Source organism: Mastigoproctus giganteus, chromosome 2 (genome assembly GCF_048544385.1).
Source record: "Mastigoproctus giganteus isolate SK-2022 chromosome 2, ASM4854438v1, whole genome shotgun sequence".
Taxonomy (NCBI): Eukaryota; Metazoa; Arthropoda; class Arachnida; order Uropygi; family Thelyphonidae; genus Mastigoproctus; species Mastigoproctus giganteus.
The window spans coordinates 15,044,235-15,070,072 of NC_143576.1; the positions used below are offsets into that span (position 1 = coordinate 15,044,235).

The following is a 25,838-nucleotide window of genomic DNA, read 5'->3' on the forward strand; positions in this document are numbered from 1 at the left end:
ATGTCAATCTCCTAGAATATGTATATATAAAACAGTTCCATTCAATCCATCCAAATCACTTACTAAAATTATATAATACCTATCTTGAGTCATCTACACATATCCAGGATTTCACTATGAAAGTTAAGAACTCTATGATCTTCAGGGTGTTCAGGCATGGCTGGGGATTAAAAAATAATACCTTATGCCATGGGTGTCCGTAGAGGGGGCAAATGGGGCACTTGCCCCTCCCTGGAATTGAGTAAAAAATTCCACAAATTATAATCGTAAAAGTGACTGAGGTATGTAATCTTACACCCTCGACCATGGGACGCTTTGTCTGCCTTAAAATTTTATTCCAGGTTGGCCAGTTTCGGCCCTCGGCGGGGTAACCATAGAACACATGTTTCATCTATTGCAGCAATAAAACAAGTGTTCCTGTTTTTGGTTCATCGACTGATATTCCCAAACTTTACCAGAAGTTTTGGAACATTGCGACTATTTCCCTTCTATTAATTTGACAATAACTATTGGTATGACATTACCTGTTACGACCTGTACCATTGAAAGAAGTTTCAGCCTTGAGCAGTGTTAAACATGGTTAAGGTGTCCACTGTCTCAGAAACTCGCTTATCAGGTTTATGTATGATTAGTGTGCATAGGAAGACACTGGAAGAGGAAGCAGTAAAAAAGAAATTTATTAAAAATATCATCAATAGGTTTGCAAGCGATAGACAGAGAATTCAATTCTTATACGATACATGATTATTGAAATTATTATCTATCTATCTCTATATATATATATAAATTCTTGTTTCCGTTACATTTTAAATTTATATACAGTATTGACATGCAATACTGTATTCTATAATCTATTTGTATAATTAAATAATTAAATAAAAATTTATTGATGTAATTATTTATCTCCAAACTTTGCACCCCCCCCTGGAAAATTTTCTGTGGACGTCCATGCCTTATGCCTATTTTATAATACTCTTTTCATACTTATAGTTTAGATGTACTGCTCTTCTCACCATCCAGTCACAACTGGGAATCACTCAGAAATCCTTTCTTCTGGCAATGTTAAGAATTTGCAGAATGGTATCTACTCCTGCATTACAAGTTTTAGCAGGAACTCTACCTCTTGATGATCACCTAATATTTGAAGGAATTAATTATCATTTCAGAAAAAATTATACCACTAAACTTTGCAGATATTTCTTTGGATATTATAGCTGATCCTAAAATGAAAAAATTAAATGCTGAAAAAAAAAATTAAATTAAATATAACATTTCATTTACTTTTGCCAAGAATATACAAAAGTGGATATGCCATGGACTTTACTTGTCTTACCTTTTGGCCATGGTTTACAAAATGCAATTTATACCAGGTTAATCTTTCACTTACTAATGCTTGTGTCTGTGGTTCCATGGAAGACTGACATGTTTTGTTTCACTGTACCTTCTCTACCAAATATTTATCATGAAATATCATCTTTAACACATGATTTCTCTCCTAGAAAAGAACAAGACTTTCTATCAAACAAACAATGTTTTAGTGCCTCCCAAAACACTGTCAAGAAATTATCTGACAGACTTTGCCATCTTCATCACTAGCCTAATCATCCTGGAACTGCAACTATTTAAATTATACCAATAATTCTATGCAACAGAGTCTACAGAACCTACTGAGTCTACATTCCTTCTATGTCTTGGAGCTACTTCAACCCCTTCTGATGAACTCAAGACTTGCCACTCTTCAAAAGTATTATTCAGTATCATATAGTCATGGTGTCATTGTCATATAGTCATTGATATGGTGGCCCATGCACCTGTGGCCACCATATCAATGTGGGATTGCTGGCACCAAATATCTGTTTGGTGCGGGATCCTTTTATGTTATACTGTCCTTCTTTAAAAAATTCTTCTATCCTTGTATGAATGCATAAGACTGTGTGTATGTTTTTGAGTGTGTATAGACATACTTTCAACCTCAGATGAGGTGAACTGCAGGCATCTCTGCATTGAGCCCTTCTTTACTCCTCCCACTGATACAAGACCAGCTGGTACCACTGGCTATGCCCAAGTGATGCGGGATTGCTGGTACCCACATGGCTTGAACAACTACCTGTGGGTGCAGGATTTGTTCCATTAAGGACAGTATGTGAACAGTTATAGATCACCTCCTCATAGTATAGATGGCTACCAGGAAGCAAACTTCGTGGTGATTGCTGCTCCCTGATAGCAAAGTGGCCAGAACAACAAAGTGGCCAGAAACTAAAACAACACACACACACACACTGCATAAACATAGTACTGTACTCATTTCTAGTCATTTTAAAGAGTTCTGTTTAATCAGTGTACCATGGCAAGGTGGAACTAGCATTCATTTACCCTACATAAGGTAAAACACATGTCTACACACAATACCAGTGTAACAAAATTGCCAACTTATACTTCAAAGGTAAAAAACTGAAAAAAAAATATTTCTCAATGTTTGGATGTTTGCATGTTCGGAAAAAACTTATGAAAATTGATGTGGTTTTTGAAAAAATTAAAAACAAGTGAGAATAAAGCCATATTAAAAGCAACAGAAAAGTGAGAATAAAGTGAAACTATAAAATTGTGTAGACTAATAAGAACATTCCCATCACTTTATTTTCAATCAAAACCTGAAAAACAAATATTTTTAATACAGCCTGAATTCTCTCACATGGAGCCATCTCTTCCAATTTACTGTTACCCTTTACAAATTAGCAGCACTCTCCAAGAATGGAGAATGCTGTTTATTTGTGAAGTATGTTGCTATTTATTTCAAAAGGTGTTAACTGCACTAACAACTGTTTCATTTTAGTAAAATTTAATTGCCCCAAAGTAGAAAAGATAAAACTAGAAAATTCTATAGGCTTTATTGAGAATTATGTGTATTCTTGAGTTTTAAATGATACAATTCTTAAAAGCATTTAACTATTTAAACAAAAAAAAAAGTTACCATTTTCCTGGTGCTGAGAAGAACAATCAATCCAGTTGTGCTCATTCGCTACTGTGATAAGCTCGAACTCCTTAAGTATTAGATTAAAATGCCAAGTATAAGGAATAAAATGCAAAAGATCAGGACGAGATTTGCTGGCCCAGTCTTCTATTAAAGCTGCAAGAGATTACAAATTAAAAATAAGGGAAGAGCTATTGTTACTCAACAAGACATTATATATGTGGCATACATTAATCTGGTCACTTGCTATACCATTATGTTTGAATTTCAAACAACCAAAAAAGTATGGTCAATCAGTGTTCAAAATTAGTAATCGTAATGTTTATAATATGAAGGAATTCAATTTATAGAAGGAGAATCTTTGGTTATAAAGCCAAACTCGAGAAAATTTTATTATTTGCAAAAAACTGTTGCAATGTCATAAAAGCAGCTAAATTATCAAAACCATTTAACTGCCCTCCTTTAGAAAAACAAATCTTTTTTATATATGTTCTCTAGATTCCAAAGTTTGTTTCACATATATCTCATATTTTTATAAAAATGTCTTATGTGAAATGGATAATATGCAAAGTTTAATGAACAGAATATTGAAGTTAACAGAGCAAAGAAAAGAAGAGAATGCTCCAAATTATTAACTTTCCTAGCACAGCTGAAAAGATAATTGATCTGATATTCAATTATATCAGATAACAAAAAAAAAAAAAAAAAAAAAAGTTTATTAGGTTTTTTCAAGATTAATATTTTGATAAAAATTATCTGAAAGCCAAAGTAGATGGCAATTATCTGTCGCACACTTCAAAAGTACAAGTGACACTGAGTTGGTTAATGCCTAGCAAACATGAAGTGCATTTCAGTTTAAACATTTAGGAGTACAAACTGGGCATAGCACTGCAAAAGCAGCATGTACAGTGATAAATGCCCTCAGTTCATCACTATTCATGACAATAAACTGAAGTTGGATTCAAGCCAAACATGCAGGTGCTTACAAAACAAGATTTGATGCAAGCAATGAAACTGTATTGATGTAAAATGTATTGACTGGGAAAAGCACACAATCTAAGCAAATTGGTTTCACATAAACTCACAGCCAACAATAAACTCCAGAGACTGACAATTTGCTTGTCACTTTGCCATTTTCGACAGTTGCCAACAAGCAATGAAAAATGGCTTATGTACAACAATACCAAATGATCAGATCAAAATCCTTGATTATCATCATGTGTACCTGTGATGTACACATCAGATCCCAAATCACCAACAGAAGATTCTGCCCCATTTCTGATAGAATAGAGCTGGTATTGTGTATTATGAGCTTCTACCTTCTGATGAATCAATTACAAGGGCCAATAAAGTGTTCTTGTTCATTTTTTACATGTGTTAATTTTATCTTAAAAACTCACACAAACTTTCCTGATCCCATCTCACCAGTGTCTGCAATTTTGAAAATCCAGAGATCCTTTCTACCTCAAGTGGATAACAATGCTGCTGCATAAGGAAAGAATCACTGATGATGTTTATGCTGCAGTTCTTGAAATTTTAAAAGGGTCATAAAGGAACAGAGAAGTAAGTAGGAAATTCACATGCAGTGTCTTGCTTCTTTGTGACAATGCTCTTGTAAACAAGTCCCACAGAGCAATGCTGCAGTGAGAGAATGCAGATTTCCAGGAGATTAAGCAACCTTGCCTACAGTCCAAGATGCCTCAATGTTTATTTCCTCTTCAGAAATTTGAAGAAACATCTGCACAGGCCCTGATTTGCAAATGATGAAAATCTGAAGAAGAATGTAAATGTTTTTTTCAGAGACAAGAACAAAGGCAATTTTTTTTTTTTTTTCAGGTATGTCTTCTTTATGCCCTCAAAATGGAAGATAAACATTGAACTCAAAGAATACGCATTGCAAAAAATTTTTAAATCTTAAAAATTTAAAAGTGTAACATGTTATTCATTTAAAATTTTAATTTTTAAATTAAAAATACACTGAATACATTTAAAATTGTAATTTAAAATTATACTGCATGCATTTAAAATTGTAATTTTAAATGTATGCAATGTGTTACACATCAGGCACATTATCAAATAGTAATAATTTATAGTTTATAAAAAACAAGCAAAAAGCAATGACTTTTATGTGCTGGTTTGCACATAAAGAGCATTTCATTTTTGTGCATATGCCATATTACCATTCATTCCTCCAATCAGCACAGGGCAATAAACATGATATCCAGTGCTTCAGCTACAACAGATGGCACCGGGATTAACTATGTAATATGTATGAAAAAAAAAAATACTTTTTGGATTTCAATTGGTCTGATTTTTATTCTAAAACCAAATATAAAATTCCATGAAAATCCATCCACTCAGAGTAGAGTTATAACAAGTGACAGATGGGCAAAAACAATAATTGCCAGATTTCTACCAGTCCGATTTTATGGAATATTAGGATGGCTCGGCAAATCTTTCTAAAAGATATAAATATAAAATTTAATGGAAAAAACAGTCCACTAGAAGTCGAGTTATTACACGCACACATAGATGGAAGGGGAAACAACAGTAGTTTTAAACATTTAAACAGTAGTTTAATACATGTAAAAAACATACTTGCTAATGCACCTAAAATTGGTATGAGGTTATCCTTATACCATTGGAGAGTTATATCACAATGTTATTCTATTACCTTGACTATTTGTCAAGACTAATTGTTAATAATAAAGCTGAAACAATATAATATGCTTAACCACACTGTTTCAGGTGCAATTCATTCAAAGAGATCTCTCTCTCTCTCTCTCTCTCTCTCTCTCTCTCTCTCTCTCTGCATTCAGACAAAAAATAAAAAAAATAGCTGGAGATGGTTTTTAGGAACTTTCATTGCATATTCAACTATTTTAATGTGTAACTATTAAAACCTGTTCCTCCACTCCCAATGCTTTATGGAAATGTACCTGTCTGCTACAACTCAGTCTAGAAACAAGATAGTATAAACATGTTATTTAGGAATCCCATGAGGTCGTCATTTTAAAAATTTAGATTGCCTGATATTATTCTTTCTATTATATGTAAGAATGTAATGGAAATGAGTAACTTACTTGAAAGATTTTTTTGTAATAAGCAACAAAAATGAAACATTAATGTAATACCACAAATATGAAACATTAAGGTAATACAACAAATATGAAAGATGAAACATATAACATGTAAGAATAATTACCCTGAAAGAAATTTTTGTGAGCATAAATAACATGAAGAGTAGCTTTGCAACCAGTTAAATTACAAGTCCAGTTTTGGTGATCATTCCAAATTCTTGGATACTTCACGCTAACATCAAACTGTCAAAAAAATAAAGGGAAAAAATACAATTTGGCATTATAAGAAGAAAATGAATATTTCAGAATTAAAAATAAATATTTAATAAATATATACTATTTATACTAATTAATAAATAAATATTTAATAAATATATAAATAAATATATAAAAAATAAATATTAGTAAATTAATAAGAGGAGTTTACCTCAATATAGTACGTGGAACACTTCCGTATGATACCCTCCAGAAATTAAAACGGAAAAAACGAAAAAATCGGCAACTTACCGGTCCATTAAAGTAAAATATAAATAAAGTAAAATATAAATAATTAAATAATCAATTTAACACAATTCAAAATCAATTCAAAACAATTAAAATTCAAATTAACGCAATTAAAAGAATAACGAAAATATTCAAAACGATCTTCCTTCCTGAAGCTGACAATGCTTCAGGAAGGAAGCATTGTCACAGGAATGTATTTTCATTCCTGTGATCACGACAGTCGGTCGAAAAGCATTGTCAGCTTCAGGAAGGAAGATCGTTTTGAATATTTTCGTTATTCTTTTAATTGCGTTAATTTGAATTTTAATTGTTTTGAATTGATTTTGAATTGTGTTAAATTGATTATTTAATTATTTATATTTTACTTTATTTATATTTTACTTTAATGGACCGGTAAGTTGCCGATTTTTTCGTTTTTTCCGTTTTAATTTCTGGAGGGTATCATACGGAAGTGTTCCACGTACTATATTGAGGTAAACTCCTCTTATTAATTTACTAATATTATTATCAACGTAGAACATATTGAGTATTACAGCTCTGATTCATACTATCTAAAAAATAAATATATACTGAAATGAGAGGTTTCCAAGCTTTTTTTTAAAATCTGAGTACTACTATCAAAAAATACAACTTTCTTGTCTCCCTCTAAAAAAAAAAAAGCTACCATTTTTTTTTTAGATAAGTTCATGGTGAACATTTTTATTTTTTCCAGCATATTGCTAAGTAACATAGTCAGTACTATCACACATACCATAGATTAGAACTCAACAATTTAAACTTACTTCCACTTAACAGAAGAAAATATTGCAAGTATTTTTTTAAAATTATTTCTTTCAAATGTGCAATCATATATATTTTAAAAAAGATTCCAAAATGCATATGCATGCCATGCACATTTCAAAAAAATGCTAATAACAAAAACAGTATAAGTGCAATAATATTGCATCAATGTGTATTAGGAGGTGCTGAATATAAAAGTTTTATTCTCATAGGTGTCTAACACATTGCCATAATGTAAAGTTAAAACTTCTTAATCACACCAATGAATATATTACTTTATTTCCATCGACTTAATTCTAAAATAACATTTCTTTCACACTTTTCATTTGTGCTTTTATAACTTAAACTGCTGAAGAGCCATTCTTCACAGTATCCTATGAAGGAATATGAACTTGAAAACGGTGAAAATAGTTTTTACCTTTCTCGCATCTTCTATAAATATACAGTTTGCGTTTAAAGATTAACACAAGCCATGTATGTCTTTCCTTAACTTTCTAATCTTTTCTGGATCCCATAATGGATAGATGGTCATGGTCACTTTTGATGTAATATATAATATAAACAGTAAATACAGTATTTTTCACATTAATATAAATTATATATTTTAAAATAAAAACTTTTGCTTTCTTAAATATTACGATTTATATTTAGTAACAGTATTCGCAATATAGTACAAGGAAGCCATAAGCTTTTGCTGCACGGGCAAAAAAAAAAAAAATAAAGAAAGAAAAAAAGCAAGTAGATAAAAAAAAATACAAATCATATACTTCCCTCCTCACAAGGTAACAATCCAGTTGATCTTTAAATTTATTTGGTCAGCCTCAACTACCTGTGAGGACAACTTGTTCCACCAATCAATGACTCACTAGCTAAAAGAAAACTTCCTACAATCTAATCTAAACCTCAACCCCCATAATCTGAATTTATGGCCCCTAGTTCTGAAATTCTTTATAAGAGTGAGAAATCCAGCTCATTTTACTAAACCCTCTCAGAGCCTTATGAACCTCAATCACGCCACCTCTGAGGTGCCTGGTTGCCAAGATCTGTAGCCCACATAATCAGAGCCTTTCCTCATACGGTCATCTTTCTGCTGATCTCGCCTGCCTGTTACCTGTCTTTGGACCCTTTCAAGAAGTTCAATTATTATTATTAGCCATACGGTGCAAGGAAGCCTGAGGCTTATGCTGCACCTGCCAAAAAAAATTTCTGAGTTACCCTGAAAGAGAGCAACAGTCAGAAGTAGAAGGGATTCACGACAAAAGAAAAGAATGATGATATCCAGCTCAGGATCTATCTCCTGTATGCACCAGATGTGAGCCCCTGCGGTTGGTTCTTTATTCAGATGAGGTCTCCATACTTGAACACAGTATTCCAAATGAAGTCTTATAATTGCTTTACACAGTGTGATTATGACCTCCCTATCTCTACAGGATAACATTCGATAAATCACTGATAGGACACATGGGCTTTCCTGGCTGCCTCTTTACATTGTTCAGAAAACTTCATATCTGCCCATATTGTAACTCTCAGATCCCTTTCCTCCTACACTGTTTTTAATTCAACTTCACCAAGTGTATAATTTATTTGGGGATTGCTAATCCCGAAGTGTTATTTACCTTGCATGTAGTAGCATTAAAATACAGGGTGTCTCAAAAATATTGGTACAAACGTTTAGGAGAGATAGGTAACAAGGAATGTGAATCGCATAGGAACCCATAACCGGAAACATCACCGTAAGTTGGTACACGGCGCTGTTCATCAGTTCGCGAGAGTGAAAATTTCTGGTTTACTCATTCGAGCAGTAGTCACCGCATGAAGAGCATGCATCGATATACGAACTGTGAGCTGGCAGACATGCACCTAGTGTATGGATTAGCAGAGGGCCCACACGGTGTGCACCCCCATGTGGGACAACAACATCGCTTCACAATAAATGTGTGGGCAGGTATAGTCGGTGACTGCTTAATCGGCCCATACCTGTTACCATCCTGCATGAACTCTGCTAAATATCGGATCTTTCTTGAACAAATTCTACCAGGGTTACTTGACGATGTTCCAGCAAATGTGAGATGCAACATTTGGTTTCAACATGACGGGGCACCTGCCCATTATGGAAAGTGTGTTCGTGACCATTTGAACAGGCGTTTTGGGCATCGATGGATTGGCCGTGGTGGACCCGTTGCCTGGCCCCCATGCTCACCTGATTTATCGAGCCTTGATTTCTTTCTGTGTGGGCCCTCAAATCTATCGTGTATGAATCGCCTGTGGAGATGGAAATGGATCTCCTGGCGAGACTCGTCTGCACTGCTGCTACTGTCAAAGAAACTCCAGGTGTGTTCGACAGTGTCCGCCAATCCATGCTGCGTCAGTGTCACACATGCATCACATCTCATGGTGGAAATTTGAGCATCTGTTGCAACATCATGAAATGCATCCATCTCGTACTCCATTGTTAATATTATGTCAAATAAATGTTTGCCACTAATTACTGTCTTGTGTCATTTCTCTTTCTTGTGCCTCTGCTACTATTTTCCCGTGATGTTTCCGGTTATGGGTTCCTATATGATTCACATTCCTTTAGCAGACCGGGCTAGGCGGGTGGGTAAAGTACCTGCCTGGCAACATGTGTGTGTGTGTGTGTGTGTGTGTGTGTGTGTGTGTGTGTGTGTGTGTGTGTGTGTGTGTGTGTGTGTGTGTGTGTGTGTGTGTGTGTGCTGTGTCAGGGTGGTTCCCAGGCAAAAGCCCATCTCCACCTAAATAGTTTTACAACAGAAATCTGTAAATTGGACCTAAAAAATAAAAAGATAGCTAAGAAATAAGAAGAGTAAAACCTAATTTTGAAAAGAAAAGGGAGGGAGAAAATTACATTAAGTTCATATACTAAATCTAGTGCATAATAAATAGATTTTCGTATAGGAAAGAATGAAAGTATATATACGAGAGATATGTTTGTAAGTGTAGTATGTTGTTTATGTCAGGTCACTTTGCCATCAGAAAGCAGCTGGACTTTTCAACTACAATCTGATGCCCGTCCCCGGCACGAGGAGCCGGACCTGCTACTATATTAAAAGCTGGAGCGCCAAAGCGCAATTCAACACTCAACAGAGAAAGTGCAATACTGTTGAGTGCCAGCTGTCCAGACTTGGGCCGCCCAAACCCAAGAACTGAACAAAAAAAAAAAAAAAAAAAAACAACCACTAGAGTGGTACATGCCGAGGAACCCCAGACCCGACCAAAGGCTTCCAGGTCTGAAGTTCCCAAGCCCAGATGCAATCATTGAAGATTCTGGTTGTATACGGCCAGTTCAATGTCTGAAAAGTTTCTTATTATACATCTTCTGGAAAACACAGTTTTTGCGAACACCTGTAAGGCCTGAAAGTTGTCAACTCCTTGCACCAATGTATGCACATTATCTTCATCAAAATTAGATATACAGGTCGCAGGTTCGAATCCTGACTCAGGCTTGGATTAAAGTACTGCAAAACCTTGGGAGGTGCATTATGGCCACAGAAGCCGATGCGCCAACAACTACCAAAAAAAAAAAAAAAAAAACCATTCCTTTAGATGTTACCTACCTCCTCTAAACGTTTGTACCAATATTTTTGAGACACCCTGTATAGCTGCCACTTCTCTGACCAACTTCGAAGTCTGTTCAAGTCATTCTGAAGGAGAGCTGCTTGGCACTGATCATTAACAACTCTGCCAATCTTTACATCATCTGCAAATTTTGATATCATGCCTCTATCCCAGTACTCCAAGAATCGATTGTTGAGGGATCCCACTCCTGATGTTACACCAATTTGAAGAATAACCATTAAACACAACCTTCTGTCTTCTGCCCTGCAGCCACTCAGCAATCAATCTTAGAATCTTACCAGTAAGCCCAACCTGTTCAGGCTTATACAATAAACTCTCACGAAGGATAGACACAATTGATTTGCTAAAATCAAAGTAAACTACATCAAAATTGTTCCCTAAATCCAGTTCATGAGCAACTGTGTCAAAATAGCCTACTAAGGCAGGCAAAGGCAGATTACGAGAAATCTTTGGCAAAGGATGCAAAGAAAAACAGCAAAGAGTTCTTTACTTATGTAAAGTCTAGAAGGAAAGAGATGAATCAGATTGGTCCACTTGATATCAACGGTTCAACCGCTGATGATCCTGCTCGAGTAGCCAGCAAACTGAATCAGAATTTTGCATCTACATTTACACATGAGGAGTTATTCAGAGAGGGGAATTCCAGAGGTTTATTAAACTCTGGCAGTGAGTTAAATAATTTTGTAATAACTGAGAGCAAAGTGTAGTAGAAACTGTTGAAGATAAACATAAGAAAGGCACCTGGGATGGTTGGGATCTATCCAGTTATATTAAAGGAGATAGCAAAGGAAGTAAGCAAACCATTAGCCATAATTATGAGAGCTTCCTTGGACTCAGGGTAGGTACCCATGGACTGGAGTATGCAAATATCCCCAATTCACAAAGAAGGATCAAAGGGTGACACAAGTAATTACAGTTCTGTTAGTTTAACTTCTGTTCTGGGGAAATTAATGGAGGCACTGATCAAAGAAGCACTGCAGGATCATCTAGACGATACTTCAGTTATAGTTCAAACACAGCATGGGTTTGTTAAGAGGAAGTCTTGTCTGACCAGTTTGACTGGATATTATGATGTGTTCACAAAGGAACTGGATGCAAAGAATAAATCTGATATCATATACTTGGATCTTAGGAAGACTTTTGATACTATTGCACATGGAAGACTGCTGTACAAATTGGTGCAGTGCAGCATTGGGTGCAAATTACTGCGATGGATAAAGGTATGGTTGAATGGGAGAAGACAGAGAGCAGTAATCAATGGACACCACTCTTTTGAACCCCCCAAGGGTTCAATGTTGGATCCATTGTTGTTTTCTGTATTTATTAATGATGTTGATGAAGGTATATCAGGCTTAATGTCTAAGTTTGCAGATGATACGAAGGTTGGCAGGGTTGTTAATGACACTAATGACAGTACAATACTGCAACAGGATCTAGAAAAGTTGAGCAGATGGGCTGAGAGGTGGCAACTGAAGTTTATCATTGACAAATATAAAGTACTGCATATGGTTAGCAGTAATCCCAGAGTAACGTATCAACTGTGTGGTACCTACTACACTGACAGTGGTAGAGAGGCAAAAAGGACCTGGGGGTAATTGTGCAGGCAGATATGAAGTTCTCTGAGCAGTGCAGATGGTCTGCAAGAGTAGCTCATGGTGTCTTGTCAATGACATACAGGAATTTTTCTATCAGGATCTAAGGAAGTGATTATCCCATTGTATAAGACAACGGTCAGGCCACACCTTGAGTACCGTATACAGGTCTGGAGGCTTCATTTTAGGATGGATATAGAGCTGCTGGAACGAGTACAGAGAAGGGCACAAGATTAGTGAATGGAACAAAGGGTTGCTCTTATGAAGAAAGGCTTAAGTTTTATAAATTACAGTGTCTGGAGACTAGGCATCTGCAAGGTGATCTGATTGAGGTGTATAAGGCCTTGAATGGTTTGATCAAGCTCAATGCTGATGGGATTCTTCCTCTTGCCCAGATTAATCTGCCTGAAGGGACATAAATTCAAGTTGAGGAAAGACAGTCATAGAATAGATGTGCGGAAATCTGCCTTTAGCCAGAGGGTGATTAATTTCTGGAAGAAACTTCCATCTTTCGTTGTAGAAGTGGAGAGCTTAAATAAATTCAAGGCATAACTAGACAAATATGGAGGGAATGGATGGCTGTTTTTTTTTTTTTTTTTTTTTTTTGGCTGATGCTGTATATGCCCTCTACTAATGCTAAGTTAGTTAATCAGAAAGATTTTCCCTTACCAAAGCCATGTTTCGTGTCTTTCAGAATGCCATATCTATCTAAATGTCTCGTCTCAGCATTTAGATAGATATGGCACTCTTAATCATCGCTCCTAAGATTTTTCCTACCGATAAAGTCAGACTAACCAGTCTGTAGTTATAAACTTTACTCTTAAGACTATACTAGACAAGTACTTAAAGCAAGGTGTTGGAAGCGCCTTCGAATGTCCGGTTTTACAAGAAGCAGAGGGGGGAAAAAAATGGAAACTAGATGGGCATTACAAACACTGCGTTGGATGACGTCACTCCTGCTGTTTGTTATTTTGGTTTTTAGGAGCATTGGCAATTAAGGCCAATTGCTGCGGGGATATGCGGTGGTCATTCCCTGACCTCTCCGCATCCTCTGTATTTTGTGGTCACGGGCTCGAACCCCGGTCTAATCAGTCACACCTGCTAATGCCATTGTAGGCATTGCAAACACCAGCAACTAGACGTTTATATTGCCTGCGGAGTAATTCTTCTCGTAAGCCTTCATTCGTTTGTGTGTAATTCTTTGGGGACAATGATGTTTGACACAGAGAAGTTTATTTGTGAGGTGGAAAGGAGGCCTTCCTTATACAACACGGCTTTAAAAGAGTACTCCAACAAAGTAATAAAGGCAAAGTGTTGGATAGAAATTGAAAAAGAAATGTTTCCGAACTGGGATGAACTATGTAATAATGAGAACAATCAGAAAGATAAATTCTGAACCTTATATTTATTGAAAATATTACTTCTATTTTAGTACTGTTTCATTAGTTAACGAAATACAAGTTTGTTCACTAGTATAAACAATTTATTGATAGATTCTTCTGGTTACCATGTGTGTGGAATCACGAATGTATATGACTTAAGTTAATTAATAGATAATTAGATAAGAAATTTCTTATCTAAATAATTTAAGTTAATAAAGAATCTTATTATTAAATAAGATCAAAACAGTAATAAAGAAAACTGCTTTAAGAATATCCAAATGCCAACATTAGTTCTACTGCAACAGTAGAACTAATGTTGGCATTAACAAAAAAGAATCATGCGCAGTCTCTTTCTTCTTCCAAAATGAATTTTGAACTTTTCATTTCAAACATAACTTTGGTGTCTTTCTGTATCTGAAATTAGCATTAGCATTAGCATTAGTAGAGGCATTTGATGCAAGAAAGCAAGCTTATGCAGCATCAGCCAAAAAAAAAAAAAAAAAAAAAAAACCACTTCCACTTCACCCCTCTGTTCGTTCAAAATACCTGTCCAGCTGAGCCTTAAACTTAGGCTATCAACCTCCACCACAAGGGATGGAAGTCTGTTCCACCAACCAACCACTCGCTGGCTAAAGGCAAATTTCCGCACGTCTATCCTACATCTGTCTTTCCTCAATTTGAATTTATGCCCTCTCAGGTGATTATTCTGAGCTAGAGGAAGAATCCCATCAGCATTGAGCATGCTTAAACCATTCAAGGCTTTATACACCTCTATCAGATCACCTCGCTGGTGCCTAGTCTCCAGACACTGTAATTTGCAAAACTTAAGCCTTTCTTCGTAAGAGCACCCCTTTGTTCCATTCACTAATCTTGCTGCCCTTCTCTGTACTCGTTCCAGCAGCTCTACATCCTTCTTGAAATGAGGCCTCCAGACCTGTATACAGTACTCTAGGTGTGGCCTGACCATCGCCTTATACAATGGAATAATCACCTCCTTATCCCTGCTGGAAAAATTCCTGTATATCATTGACAATACTCCATGAGCTACTCTTGCAGCCCGTCTGCACTGCTCAGGGAACTTCATATCTGCCTGCACAACCACCCCCAAGTCCCTTTCATTCTCTACCACTGTCAGTGTTGTACCATAGAGTTGATACGTTGCTCTGGGGTTGCTGTTTCCCATGTGTAGTACTTTACATTTGTCAATGTTAAACTTCATTTGCCACCTCTCAGCCCATCTGCTCAACCTTTCCAGATCCTGTTGCAGAAGCATAGTGTCAGTAGTGTCCTTGACAACCCTGCCAACCTTTGTATCGTCTGCAAACTTGGACATTAATCCCGATATACCATCATCAATATCATTTATAAATACAGAAAACAATAATGGACCCAACACTGAGCCCTGAGGGACTCCACTAATAACATCAGTCCACGATGAGCAGTGTCCATTGATTACCACTCTCTGTCTTCTCCCCCTCAACCCCCCTTTATCCATAGCAGCAATTTGCCTCCAATGTCACACTGCTCCAATTTGTGTAGCAGTCTTCCATGTGCAACAGTATCAAAAGCCTTTCTAAGATCCAAGTATATAATATCAAAGTTATTCCCTGCATCCAGTTCTTTTGTGACTGCATCATAGTATCCAATCAAGTTGGTCAGGCAAGACTTCCCCTTAACAAAACCATGCTGTGTCTGAGCTATAACTGAAGTCTTGTCTAAATGATCCTGCAGTGCATCTTTAACCAGTGCCTCCATTAATTTTCCTGGAACAGAAGTCAAGCTCACAGGTCTATAATTACTTGTGTCAGCCTTTGATCCTCCTTTGTGAATTGGGGTCACATTTGCACATTTCCAGTCTATGGGTACCTCCCCTGAGTCCAAGGAAGCTCTCATAATTATGGCTAAGGGTTTGCTTACTTCCTTTGCTGCCTCCTTTAATATAACTGGATAGATCCCATCCACCCCGGGTGCCTTTCTTGTGTTTATCTTCAACAGTTTCTCCTCCACTTTACTCCCAGTTATTTCAAGATTCTGTAACTTACTGCTAGAGTTGAATACACCTCTGGCATTCCCCTCGCTGAATAACTCCTCATGTGTGAATGTCGATGCAAAATATTCATTTAGTTTGTTAGCCACCTGAGCAGGATCATCAACACTTGACCCATCAATATCAAGTGGACCAATCTGATTCATCCCTTTCCTTCTAGAGTTTACATAAGTAAAGAACTCTTTGCTGTTTTTCTTTGCATCCCTTGCCAAGGATTTCTCGTAATCTGCCTTTGCCTGCCTAACCTCCTTTGTAACTTGGTTGCATATCAACTTGTATCTATCATAGGCTTCTGTGTCATGTGTTAATTTGTAAGTATCCCATGCATTTTTCTTCTCTGCCATATGCCTCATTAGTTCATCTGACATCCATTTTGGCCTAAACCTTTAACAATATTTCTTAGTTGGTATGTAAAGCCTAGTAGCTTCCAAGATAAGTTCTTTGAATGCTTCCCATTTTGAATTTGCTGTTGGTAACATCATCAGTTGGTCCCACTGTATAGAATTTAAATACTGTCTCAGTCCATCGTAGTCGCCTTTACGGAAGCAATAACCCTTCCCTTTACCCCTAATGGTAGTTACCTCTTTGAGTAAATCCCACTTCAGCACACTGTGATCACTGCCACCTAGTGGTTCGTTTATCTGCAGATTCTTAATGCATGAAGAATCACTGCTGATAATCAAATCAAGAGTATTACTCCCTCTAGTTGCCTCCCGAACATGCTGATGTAGAAAACAATCATCCAATAAATCCACAAAAGCCCTGCTAGTGTGCGAGTATCCAGCCCCCAAATTCCAGTCAATATCTGGGAAATTAAAATCTCCCATTATAAGACACTCTGATTTACTGGCCCACTCTATTTCCCTGTACAGTTCCTTATTATACTCATCAGAGTCATTAGGCCTATAGCACACTCCTACTCTCAATTTTGATCTCCCAATGCTTATGTCACACCAAACTGACTCCACACTGCACTGTCCAGCGATGTCGACTGGCTTCACTTCCTTGGTTTTTATGTGTTTCTTAACTAATAGCATAACACCTCCCCCCTTCCTATCCTGTCTATCCTTTCTGTAGACGTTGTACTCCCCAAATTGCAGTTCTGCATCCCTTATATCTGTGTGACACCACGTCTCTGATATCCCAACAATATCTGCCTTCGATGTTTTGAGCAATACCTCAAATTCATCAAATTTATTTACTAAACTCCTAGCATTGGTGTACATGCAAGTATACCTGCACCTGTTTCTATTCTTAGCTACCCTAACACAACCCATGTGTTTACTTGTACCACAATGGCTCCCAGCAGTCTCTGAAATACCATGCATCTTGTTTTTCAGGCTTCTGCTCATTCTAATAAAAGCAGTGCAAGAATCTCTTTCACCTCTGCCAGTGGCTACTGTCAATCTATTGGTCTTTGTCTCCCCCCAAGCTAGCAGTTTTCCGACCCACCTAACACTGCCTCGATAGCATCAGCAAATATTCTTGCACCCTTTCTATTTAAGTGTATCCCATCCCTGTAGAAGCAATCTCTCCTGTTAACAAGTACAGTCCAGGCTGAAAAAAATTCTACCCTTTGAGCCTTGCACAATCTTTCCAGGGCCGAATTGATCGACAAGGCTCTCATCATATACTCCCTCCTATCGTGTCTGGGCAGAATTGCAGACACTTTCAAATTCAACCCTAATTCTCGGCTTTTGTTCAACAGTGACCTGTACTTGTTAAGTAATTCTGCCGGTCTCCTACTCTTAATATTATTAGTGCCAACGTGTACAACTATTTTATAACATCTCTCTCTCTCTCTCTCTCTCTCTCTCTCTCTTTCTCTCATTTTTTTTTTTTTTTTGAAAAGTATAGTGAAAGCAATGAAAGGAAGCAGTAAGCTGAAATGTACAGTTTCGTTGCAAGCGTGATACAGGAGGGAAAAAAAAAAATTTCATACAACTGTTTCTTGGCATAAACATAAACCAAAAGAATTGCAACAAAAAGATCATAATTCCTTTCTTCAATGTGTATTGCATCTACTAACACAAAATCAAGGAAATTCATCTGTTAGAAGCCACAATGGAAACAGAAAAAACTACTGTAAAACTGATAACACTACAATGCACATTTAATAAAAGAAAAGTTTGCTTTATTGTAATTGTTTTTAGGGAACAATATCAGTACAGCACATTTTCTGAACATACACATATTTGTATACTTGATAATTTGTGTATATTTGATCTTGTAAAGAAATTTCAAGAAAATATTTCTATTAATAGCTGTGTTATAAACTTTGAAAATTGATGTCGAAGGAACTTTGCATGAACATTCATAAAATCAAACAGTAGTATTCCTTTATTGCATGAAAAGTAATTAATTACATTGTGGGTAGTGGAGAATTTCTGCTTCAAATGGATGGAAAATACTTGTCAGTATTCCAACTGGAAATAATGTTAAATAGTGTGAAGACAGTAAAAATAGCTGCTTTATTCTAATAGTCCCTTGCGGTAAAATCTAATAGGAAGTTACCCTTTATGTTGCTGAAAGTAATTTGTTACAGTGAGCAAATGTAAACTGATTTCATCTTCATTTTCTCTTTCTACTTGCAATCAACTGTATACATAAATGTACAATACATCCAACTTGAACAACATCCATCTTGAAACTGAGACTAGAAAAAGTGAGTCACTGGTGGTATCCAATGCAGTCAGAAACATTGTAATGATAATCAAATAACCATCTAGTTTGTTTAAATATTTGTCCCCATAGTGAGTTCCTCCTCCGTCCTTGCTTGTACTTATCATGATGAAACAAACTCACCCCCTATTTCCGAGCAACACGTTTCCATCATCCCTATTATATCAGCATTACTTGTTCAAACCAGGCTTTGAATTCACTCATTTTATTGATGACACTACTAACATTACTGTAGATACAGTTAAGACTACATGTTCTTGTTCTTTTTAGTTTACTACCTAATACACTCCTTGAAGTTATTTAAGCTCGTTTCCCTAACATTGGCTTCTCACTCATTTCAAACATCATTACTCTCCACACATTTTGCCAATAGCAGCTGCTGCCGCAACAAACAAGAACTTTTTAGATGTATACAAGTGTTACTTTGACCCACTTCATCACGTAAATGAGTACCTATATTATCCAAAATGGCCCCCTCAGTTTCCCTGAACCTTTAAGTATCCTCGGTGAAACACTAAAGAAATTATTATATTAATAGCTTCCACGTAGAACTTATTTCTGTATAAGTGTATCATGTCTGTAGAAGTATGTATTCATAGAATGATCTGCATTTGCACAAGATAAAAAACCCAGAATAAATTGCAGAAAAAAAGAACTGTACTCCGTTCACCTGAAATCAGCTAACCGGAGCTTCAGCTGAAGAGGAATTTTTAAATTCCTCCAGTCATCAACAAGAACTGAACCCAGACCTTTCCAAACGAGGAAATACTCTCACGGTGGGAAGTATTCTCAATGATAATAGCAAAAACCCTTGCACCTTTTGCTCAGATATATTCCATCTCTACAAAATAGAGTAAGTCTTGAATTAATCCACAAGGCTTTTGCATATAATCTCTCCCATTGTACTTGGGCATAATTGCATTTTGACCTCACAGAATTTTTTCAGCATGGTCCTATATTTATTCAACAAATCATCAGTTTGTGTGCACCTAATATCATTAGTACCCACAAAAACAATAAATCTCTCTTTAACCCCATAAATTCCAGCAATCTGTTATTAACAGCATCAACTGTTGTCCCCCCCTACCCAATAGACACACCTTGATTCTAGTTCTACCTATTCTTATTACAAAAAAAATGTTACTGATTTCTCTGAAAGTGAAATCATCTTAAACCAGAGCAGTATGCACTTGACTGTTCTGTTCTCGAGTCTGAATTGGAAATGCATCACCTGGTAGCTCACTCAATACTTGATTTGCTGATGAGTCGTTGTTGTTGTTAGTTATTTGGTTTTTAGGAGCATTAGCAACTAAGGCCATATTGCTCTGGGGATATGCGGTGGTCATTCTCTGACCTTTCCGCATCCTCCATATTTGGTGAGCACGGGCTCGAACCCCAGTCTAATCAAGAAGCGTGTGCTACGCACTGCTGCTCCTGCCCACCTGGCTACGGAGGCGCCATCTGCTGATGAGTCAGCAGTTTTATTTGTTACTAGGACATCTATCTGTTTCTCCAGTAACTTAAATTCATTTTGTAATGCATCAAGTTTTAATAGATCAGTACACACCTTACATCAAGAACAAATAAAAAGAATCAGTTAGGAATGGAATATCTACCAAATCAACCTAGAAATACATGCCAAAGGCTATACAAAGTGATGAACTCATGATTCATATTTGAATCATCTACAGTTATTTCTATCTTCTGAGTTGTGATATCCTCAGGCGAAATATTTGAAGCAGATCTTATAGTTACTGTTATTAAGGTGTGAACAAAAAAAGGTTAGTGCAACTACATCATGTTTTTTTGTAAGTGAATTACAAAATTGGTAAAATGGCATTGTTTTTATCATATCTTATATTGTGAATACATTCACAATGAGTTGCCTGATATTGCATTACCTCGAATAAGTAATGCTTCACCAATGGAGAAGACTATTGTTATTTATTCTCAGTGAATACCACCACCCAGACGGCCGTTTCAAGTTTGGCCTATCTTCAGTGGGTGGGTAAGTACCCTGGTGTTGTATTAGTGACAACCTAGCAATGAAGTATAACTCCACAATATGAGAGATACCAGATGGTGTATAACAGTTTAAAACTCTGAGCTTAAGGTGTGAATTAAACTGGAAAAAACTATAGAATTAACCTTACAAAAAGTTAGAGAATTTAAATTAAGAAAATGTTACAGTTATTAAGCAGTTACCAAAACTTTATCTATTAATGAACTTAAGAATTTAAGCTTACAAGATAGAGAAAAAAATTTGTATATATCTTGTAAAAAAAAAAAAAAAAAAAAAAAAAAAAAAAAAAAAAGTGTTACAAAAAAGTAAGAATTAAATTTATAAAATATTACAGAAAATAATTTCAAAAAATTATTGAAATTAAATTTATAAAAGGAAAGGCATTAAATTTGCAAAATATTTAAAGAAAAACAAAATCTGTCTACTAAACTCTTAACCCAAACCTCCTTTATTTTCACATATTGAAAAAACATGGCATAACTTGCAAACAGAAAACATGAGCTATGAACATGAAACATGAACATGAAAATATTAAGTGAGGCCTGCAGTATCCCACATCAAACTAATGAGTTTGACTCTATTTTTTTTTTGCCTGCATAAAATTTTCTTTTTGGTAGTTTCATTGTGTCAAAAACTTGCAATTTATTTGAAGAAAGTAAATTTAAAACAAAATGTTCTATGAAATGGGTGAAAATGTTACGATATGGGTGAAAACATTACCCTAAATTATAAATATAAATTACCTCTAAAGTCTCACTTTCAACAAATGCCCGATACTGAAGGCTGGTGGAAGCTTCTAAATGTAACAGCTGCCCATTAATATGAGTAGAATAGCCATGTTCTGTAATTATCCATGGAATAGTAACCTCCAGATATGACCCTGCTCCAACGCACATATGAATGGCATTCGTTTCCTAAAAAAATATGTATTCACTGTACATTCACAATCTGCAAAATATATTTTCTCTTTCAGATGAATTCTTGATTTTTATTAATTGATAAATCTGTTCGTACACAGAATATATGATAAATAACTCTCTGTTTTAAAATCAGTATAACTTCCTTATTTCTTAATCAATTTTAGTGAAACAAAAAGTGAATTATTTAGTATTAAATCAGTGAGAAAAAAAAGTAACATGCACTTCACCCTTCCATATATTCTCCATCATGAAATTTTAGTTTCCCCTCAGAGATGAATGAAAATCTAAAATACCATTCTTTTTCCTCAGATATTATAACATCTCTAACTTATGCATAAAGCAGTTATTGAACCAGTTTCATGAACAGTTTAGAAGTGATTCAAAAGAATAAAAATTGAAGCTAATTTACTACCTTTCAATTTAATGATTAAAGGAGCAATAAGCCAACATTGTTTTGACCATGAAGGCACTGAGACTTTTCTACAAATGAATATTATTTGAAGAAAGGAAATTTAAAACAAAATGTTTTAAAAAATGTTTTAGAGACAGGTACTTTTCCCATGTATACTGGAGCATTTGAATTAGTAGTGGACGGACAGTGCAATGTTGAGTCAGTTCAGTGTGACATAAGCACTGGGAAAGAAAAAAATGTGGGTAGGAGTTTGTTATAGGCCTAATGACTCTGATGAGTACAATGAACAATTATACAGAGAAATAGAGTGGGCCAGTAAATCAGAATGTCTAATAATGGGAAATTTTAACTTCCCAGATATTGACTGGAACTTTGGATTGGTCACTCACACACTAGCAAAGGTTTTGTGGATTTATTGGATGACTTTTCTACAGCAGCATGAGAGGCAACCAGAGGGAGTAACACTCTGGATCTGATTATCAGCAGTGATTATTCATGCATTAAGAATTTACAGATAAAGGAACCACCAGGTGGCAGTGATCACAGTGTACTGATGTGGGATTTACTTAAAGATGTAACTACCATCAGGAGTAAACGCAAGGGTTTTTGCTTTCGTATCAAGTTGTCTACAGTGGTCTCAGAGATTTTTGAAGTTCTATACACTGGGACCAACTGATGATGTTCCCAAAAGCAAATTCTAAATTGGAAGCATTCAAGGAAGTAATCTTGGAAGCTACTAGGATTTTTGTTCCAAGAAATACTGTTCTGTGTTTAGGCCCAAATGGATGTCAGATGAACTAATGAGACTCGTGGCAGAGAAGAAAAATGCACGGGATGCACAAATTGTCAGGTGACATAGAAGCCTATGGTATATATACACTGAGTGATCACTGAATTATGACCACCTATCTAATACTTCATAACCTAATACTTTGTAGATCCTCCTTTTGCCCTCAGTACAGCAGCTATCCAACGTGGCATTGATTCAACAAATTCGGAAGGTAGGGCTAACCAAGCTGTGTGTAATGCAGTCAGCAATGCAGGTATGGAGATGACTGGTGTATCCAGATGCTTGATATGCCTTTCCATAGTGTCTCACAAGTGCTCTATGGGACTGATGTTGGAGAAGCTCGGAGGCCAATCGATATGCTGGAAGTCAGAACTGTGTTCCTCAAACCATTCCTGCACAACAAGTGCCCGATGGCTTGGTGCATTGTCATCTTGAAAAACACCATCACCATTCGGAAAAAAGTGTAACATATCGGGGTATACGCAGTCAACAAGCGGTTGGCAATAGCAAACACCACTGATATGTTGTTCCCCATGCACCAGGGGTCCAAGTTCCTGCCAGTGAAACAAGCCCCACGCTAAACAACTGCCTACAACCGGCCTGCACTTTTGATACCATGGATCAAGAGCCTCATGTTGTTGACACCAAATCCGTACATGACCATCCACGGTGTGGAGTAAACAACATGACTCATCCAACCAGCACACCTTCCAGTCTTCTAACATCCAACTTGCATGCTCTTTACACTTTTTACCCAACACGCTCAGAATTTTACTACCAACTAAACCCGAACTGAACCCTGGTTAGGAGAGGATGGCATAGGGGTCGTCTACTGATTAGCCCATGCATGCGACACATGGTCATGCCAGATATTGTTCCGGGTTAGCCCATGTTGTATTGGGTAGTCAACTCTTCAACAGTGTTGCACCTGTTTGCCTGTACGAGTCGTCGGACCTGGCGCTCACCTCTAACATCAACCTTTCACTGACCTTTGCAGTTTTGCCATCGGATCGATGTTTGATCATTTTGACACCAGTCCTGGTACACTTTAACTATGGCAGCTCTTGAACACCCCACCAGTTCAGCCATTTGGGAAATTGAGGCACCAGCTCATCAAGCACCCACAATCTGTCATTTATCAAAGTCTAATAAATCCTTCCTTTTACCCATCACACTCAGAATTTTACTACCAACTGAACCACTGACACCTAATTTCAACTACATAGGTCGACTAACTCCACACTCTCATACCTCACGTGGTCAACGGGTCGCATTCAGTTTTCATAGGGGTGATCAGTAATCACTCAAAGTATAAGCTAGTCTGTAATCAAGTCACAAAAGAGATTAGGCAAGTGAAGGCAGATTATGAGAAATCTTTGTTAAAGGATGGAAAGAAAAACAGCAAAGACTTCTTTACTTATATAAACTCTAAAAGGAAGGGGATGAATCAAATAGGTCCAATTGATATAAATGGTTTGACTGTAGATGATCATTCTCAGATAACTGCCAAACTAAATGAGTATTTTGCATAACTCCTCATTCATACATGAGGAGTTATTCAAGGAGGAGAGGGCCAGATGTTTATCAAACTCTAAGAGGGAGTTAAATGATTTTGTAATAACTGAGAGCAAACTGGAGGAGAAATTGTTGAAGTTAAACATAAGAAAGGTACCTGGGGTGGAAGGGATCTATCCAGTTATATTAAAAGAGGAGGCAAAGGATGTTTGTTTGTTTGTTATTTGGTTTTTAGGAGCATTAGCAACTAAGGCCATATTGCTCCGGGGATATGCGGTGGTCATTCCCTGACCTTTCCGCATCCTCTGTATTTGGTGGTGACGGGCTTGAACCCCGGTCTAATCAAGAAGTGTGTGCTACGCACTGCTGCTCCTTCCCACCTGGCTACGGAGGCACCCAGGAGGCAAAGGAAGAAAGCAAACCCTTACCATAATTATGAGAGCATCCTTGAACTCAGGGGAAGTCACCATGGACTGGAGATGTGCAAATGTATCTCCAATTCAGAAAGGGGGATCAAAGGGTGACACAAGTAATTACAAACCTGTTAGTTTGACCTGTTCCAGGGAAAATAATGGAGTCACTGGTTAAAGAAGCAATGCAGGATCAACTAGACAAGATAGCAATAATAATTCAGACACAGCATAGGTTTGTGAAGGGGAAGTTTTGTCTGACCAATCTGATTGGATACTATGATGTGGTCACAAAGGAACTGGGAAAAAAAAATAATTTTGATATCATATACTTGGATTTCAGGAAAGCTTTTGATACTGTTGCACACGGAAGACTACTGTACAAATTGGAGCAGTATGGCATTAAGGGCAAGTGGCTACAATGGATTAAAGGATGGTTGAGAGGGAGAAGACAAAGATTGGTAATCAATGAATACTGCTCTTTGTTGACTAATGTTATTAGTGGTGTCCCCAAGGGTTCGGTGTTGGGCCCATTGTTGTTTTGTATATTTATTAATGATATTGATGAAGGTATATCAAGCTTAATATCAAAGTTTGCAGATGATACAAAGGTTTGGAGGGTTGTTAATAAGAGTAATGAGTGTATGCTGATCTGCAACAGGATCTAGAAAATTTGGGCAGATGGGCTGAGAAGTGGCAACTGAAGTTTAATATTGACAAATGAAAAGTACTGTATATGGGTAGCAGTCACCCTAGAGAAATGTACCAACTATGCGTGTTACACTCAGAGTAGTGAAGAATGAAAGAGATCTGGGGTTAATTGTGTAGTCACATATGAAGTTTTCTGAACAGTGCAGATAGGCTGCCAGAGTAGTTCACGGCGTCTTGTCAAAGATATACACAAATTTTGCAAGGAGGGATAAGGAGGTGATTGTCCCCTTGTATAAGGCAATGTCACACCTTAAGTACTGCATACAGGTCTGGAGGCCTCATTTTAGGAAGGATGTAGAGCTGCGGAAACGTATACTGAGAAGGGCAACAAGATTGGTGAGGGAGGAACAAAGGGGTGCTCTTACAAAGAAAGGCTTAAGTTCTGCAAATTGCAGCATCTGGAGTGATCTGATTGAGGTGTG

General features: G+C 36.7%; 1 protein-coding gene across 1 annotated transcript in view; it reads right to left on the bottom strand.

The window, feature by feature from the left end:
* Positions 1–25,838, bottom strand: part of tweek (transmembrane protein KIAA1109 homolog tweek) — an 806,203-nt gene that overhangs the window by 697,495 nt on the left and 82,870 nt on the right. Inside the window, 3 exon segments of the mRNA XM_090388226.1 lie at positions 2,972–3,127; positions 6,177–6,294; positions 21,402–21,572. Of these exon segments, the coding sequence (XP_090244352.1) occupies positions 2,972–3,127; positions 6,177–6,294; positions 21,402–21,572 (445 nt within the window).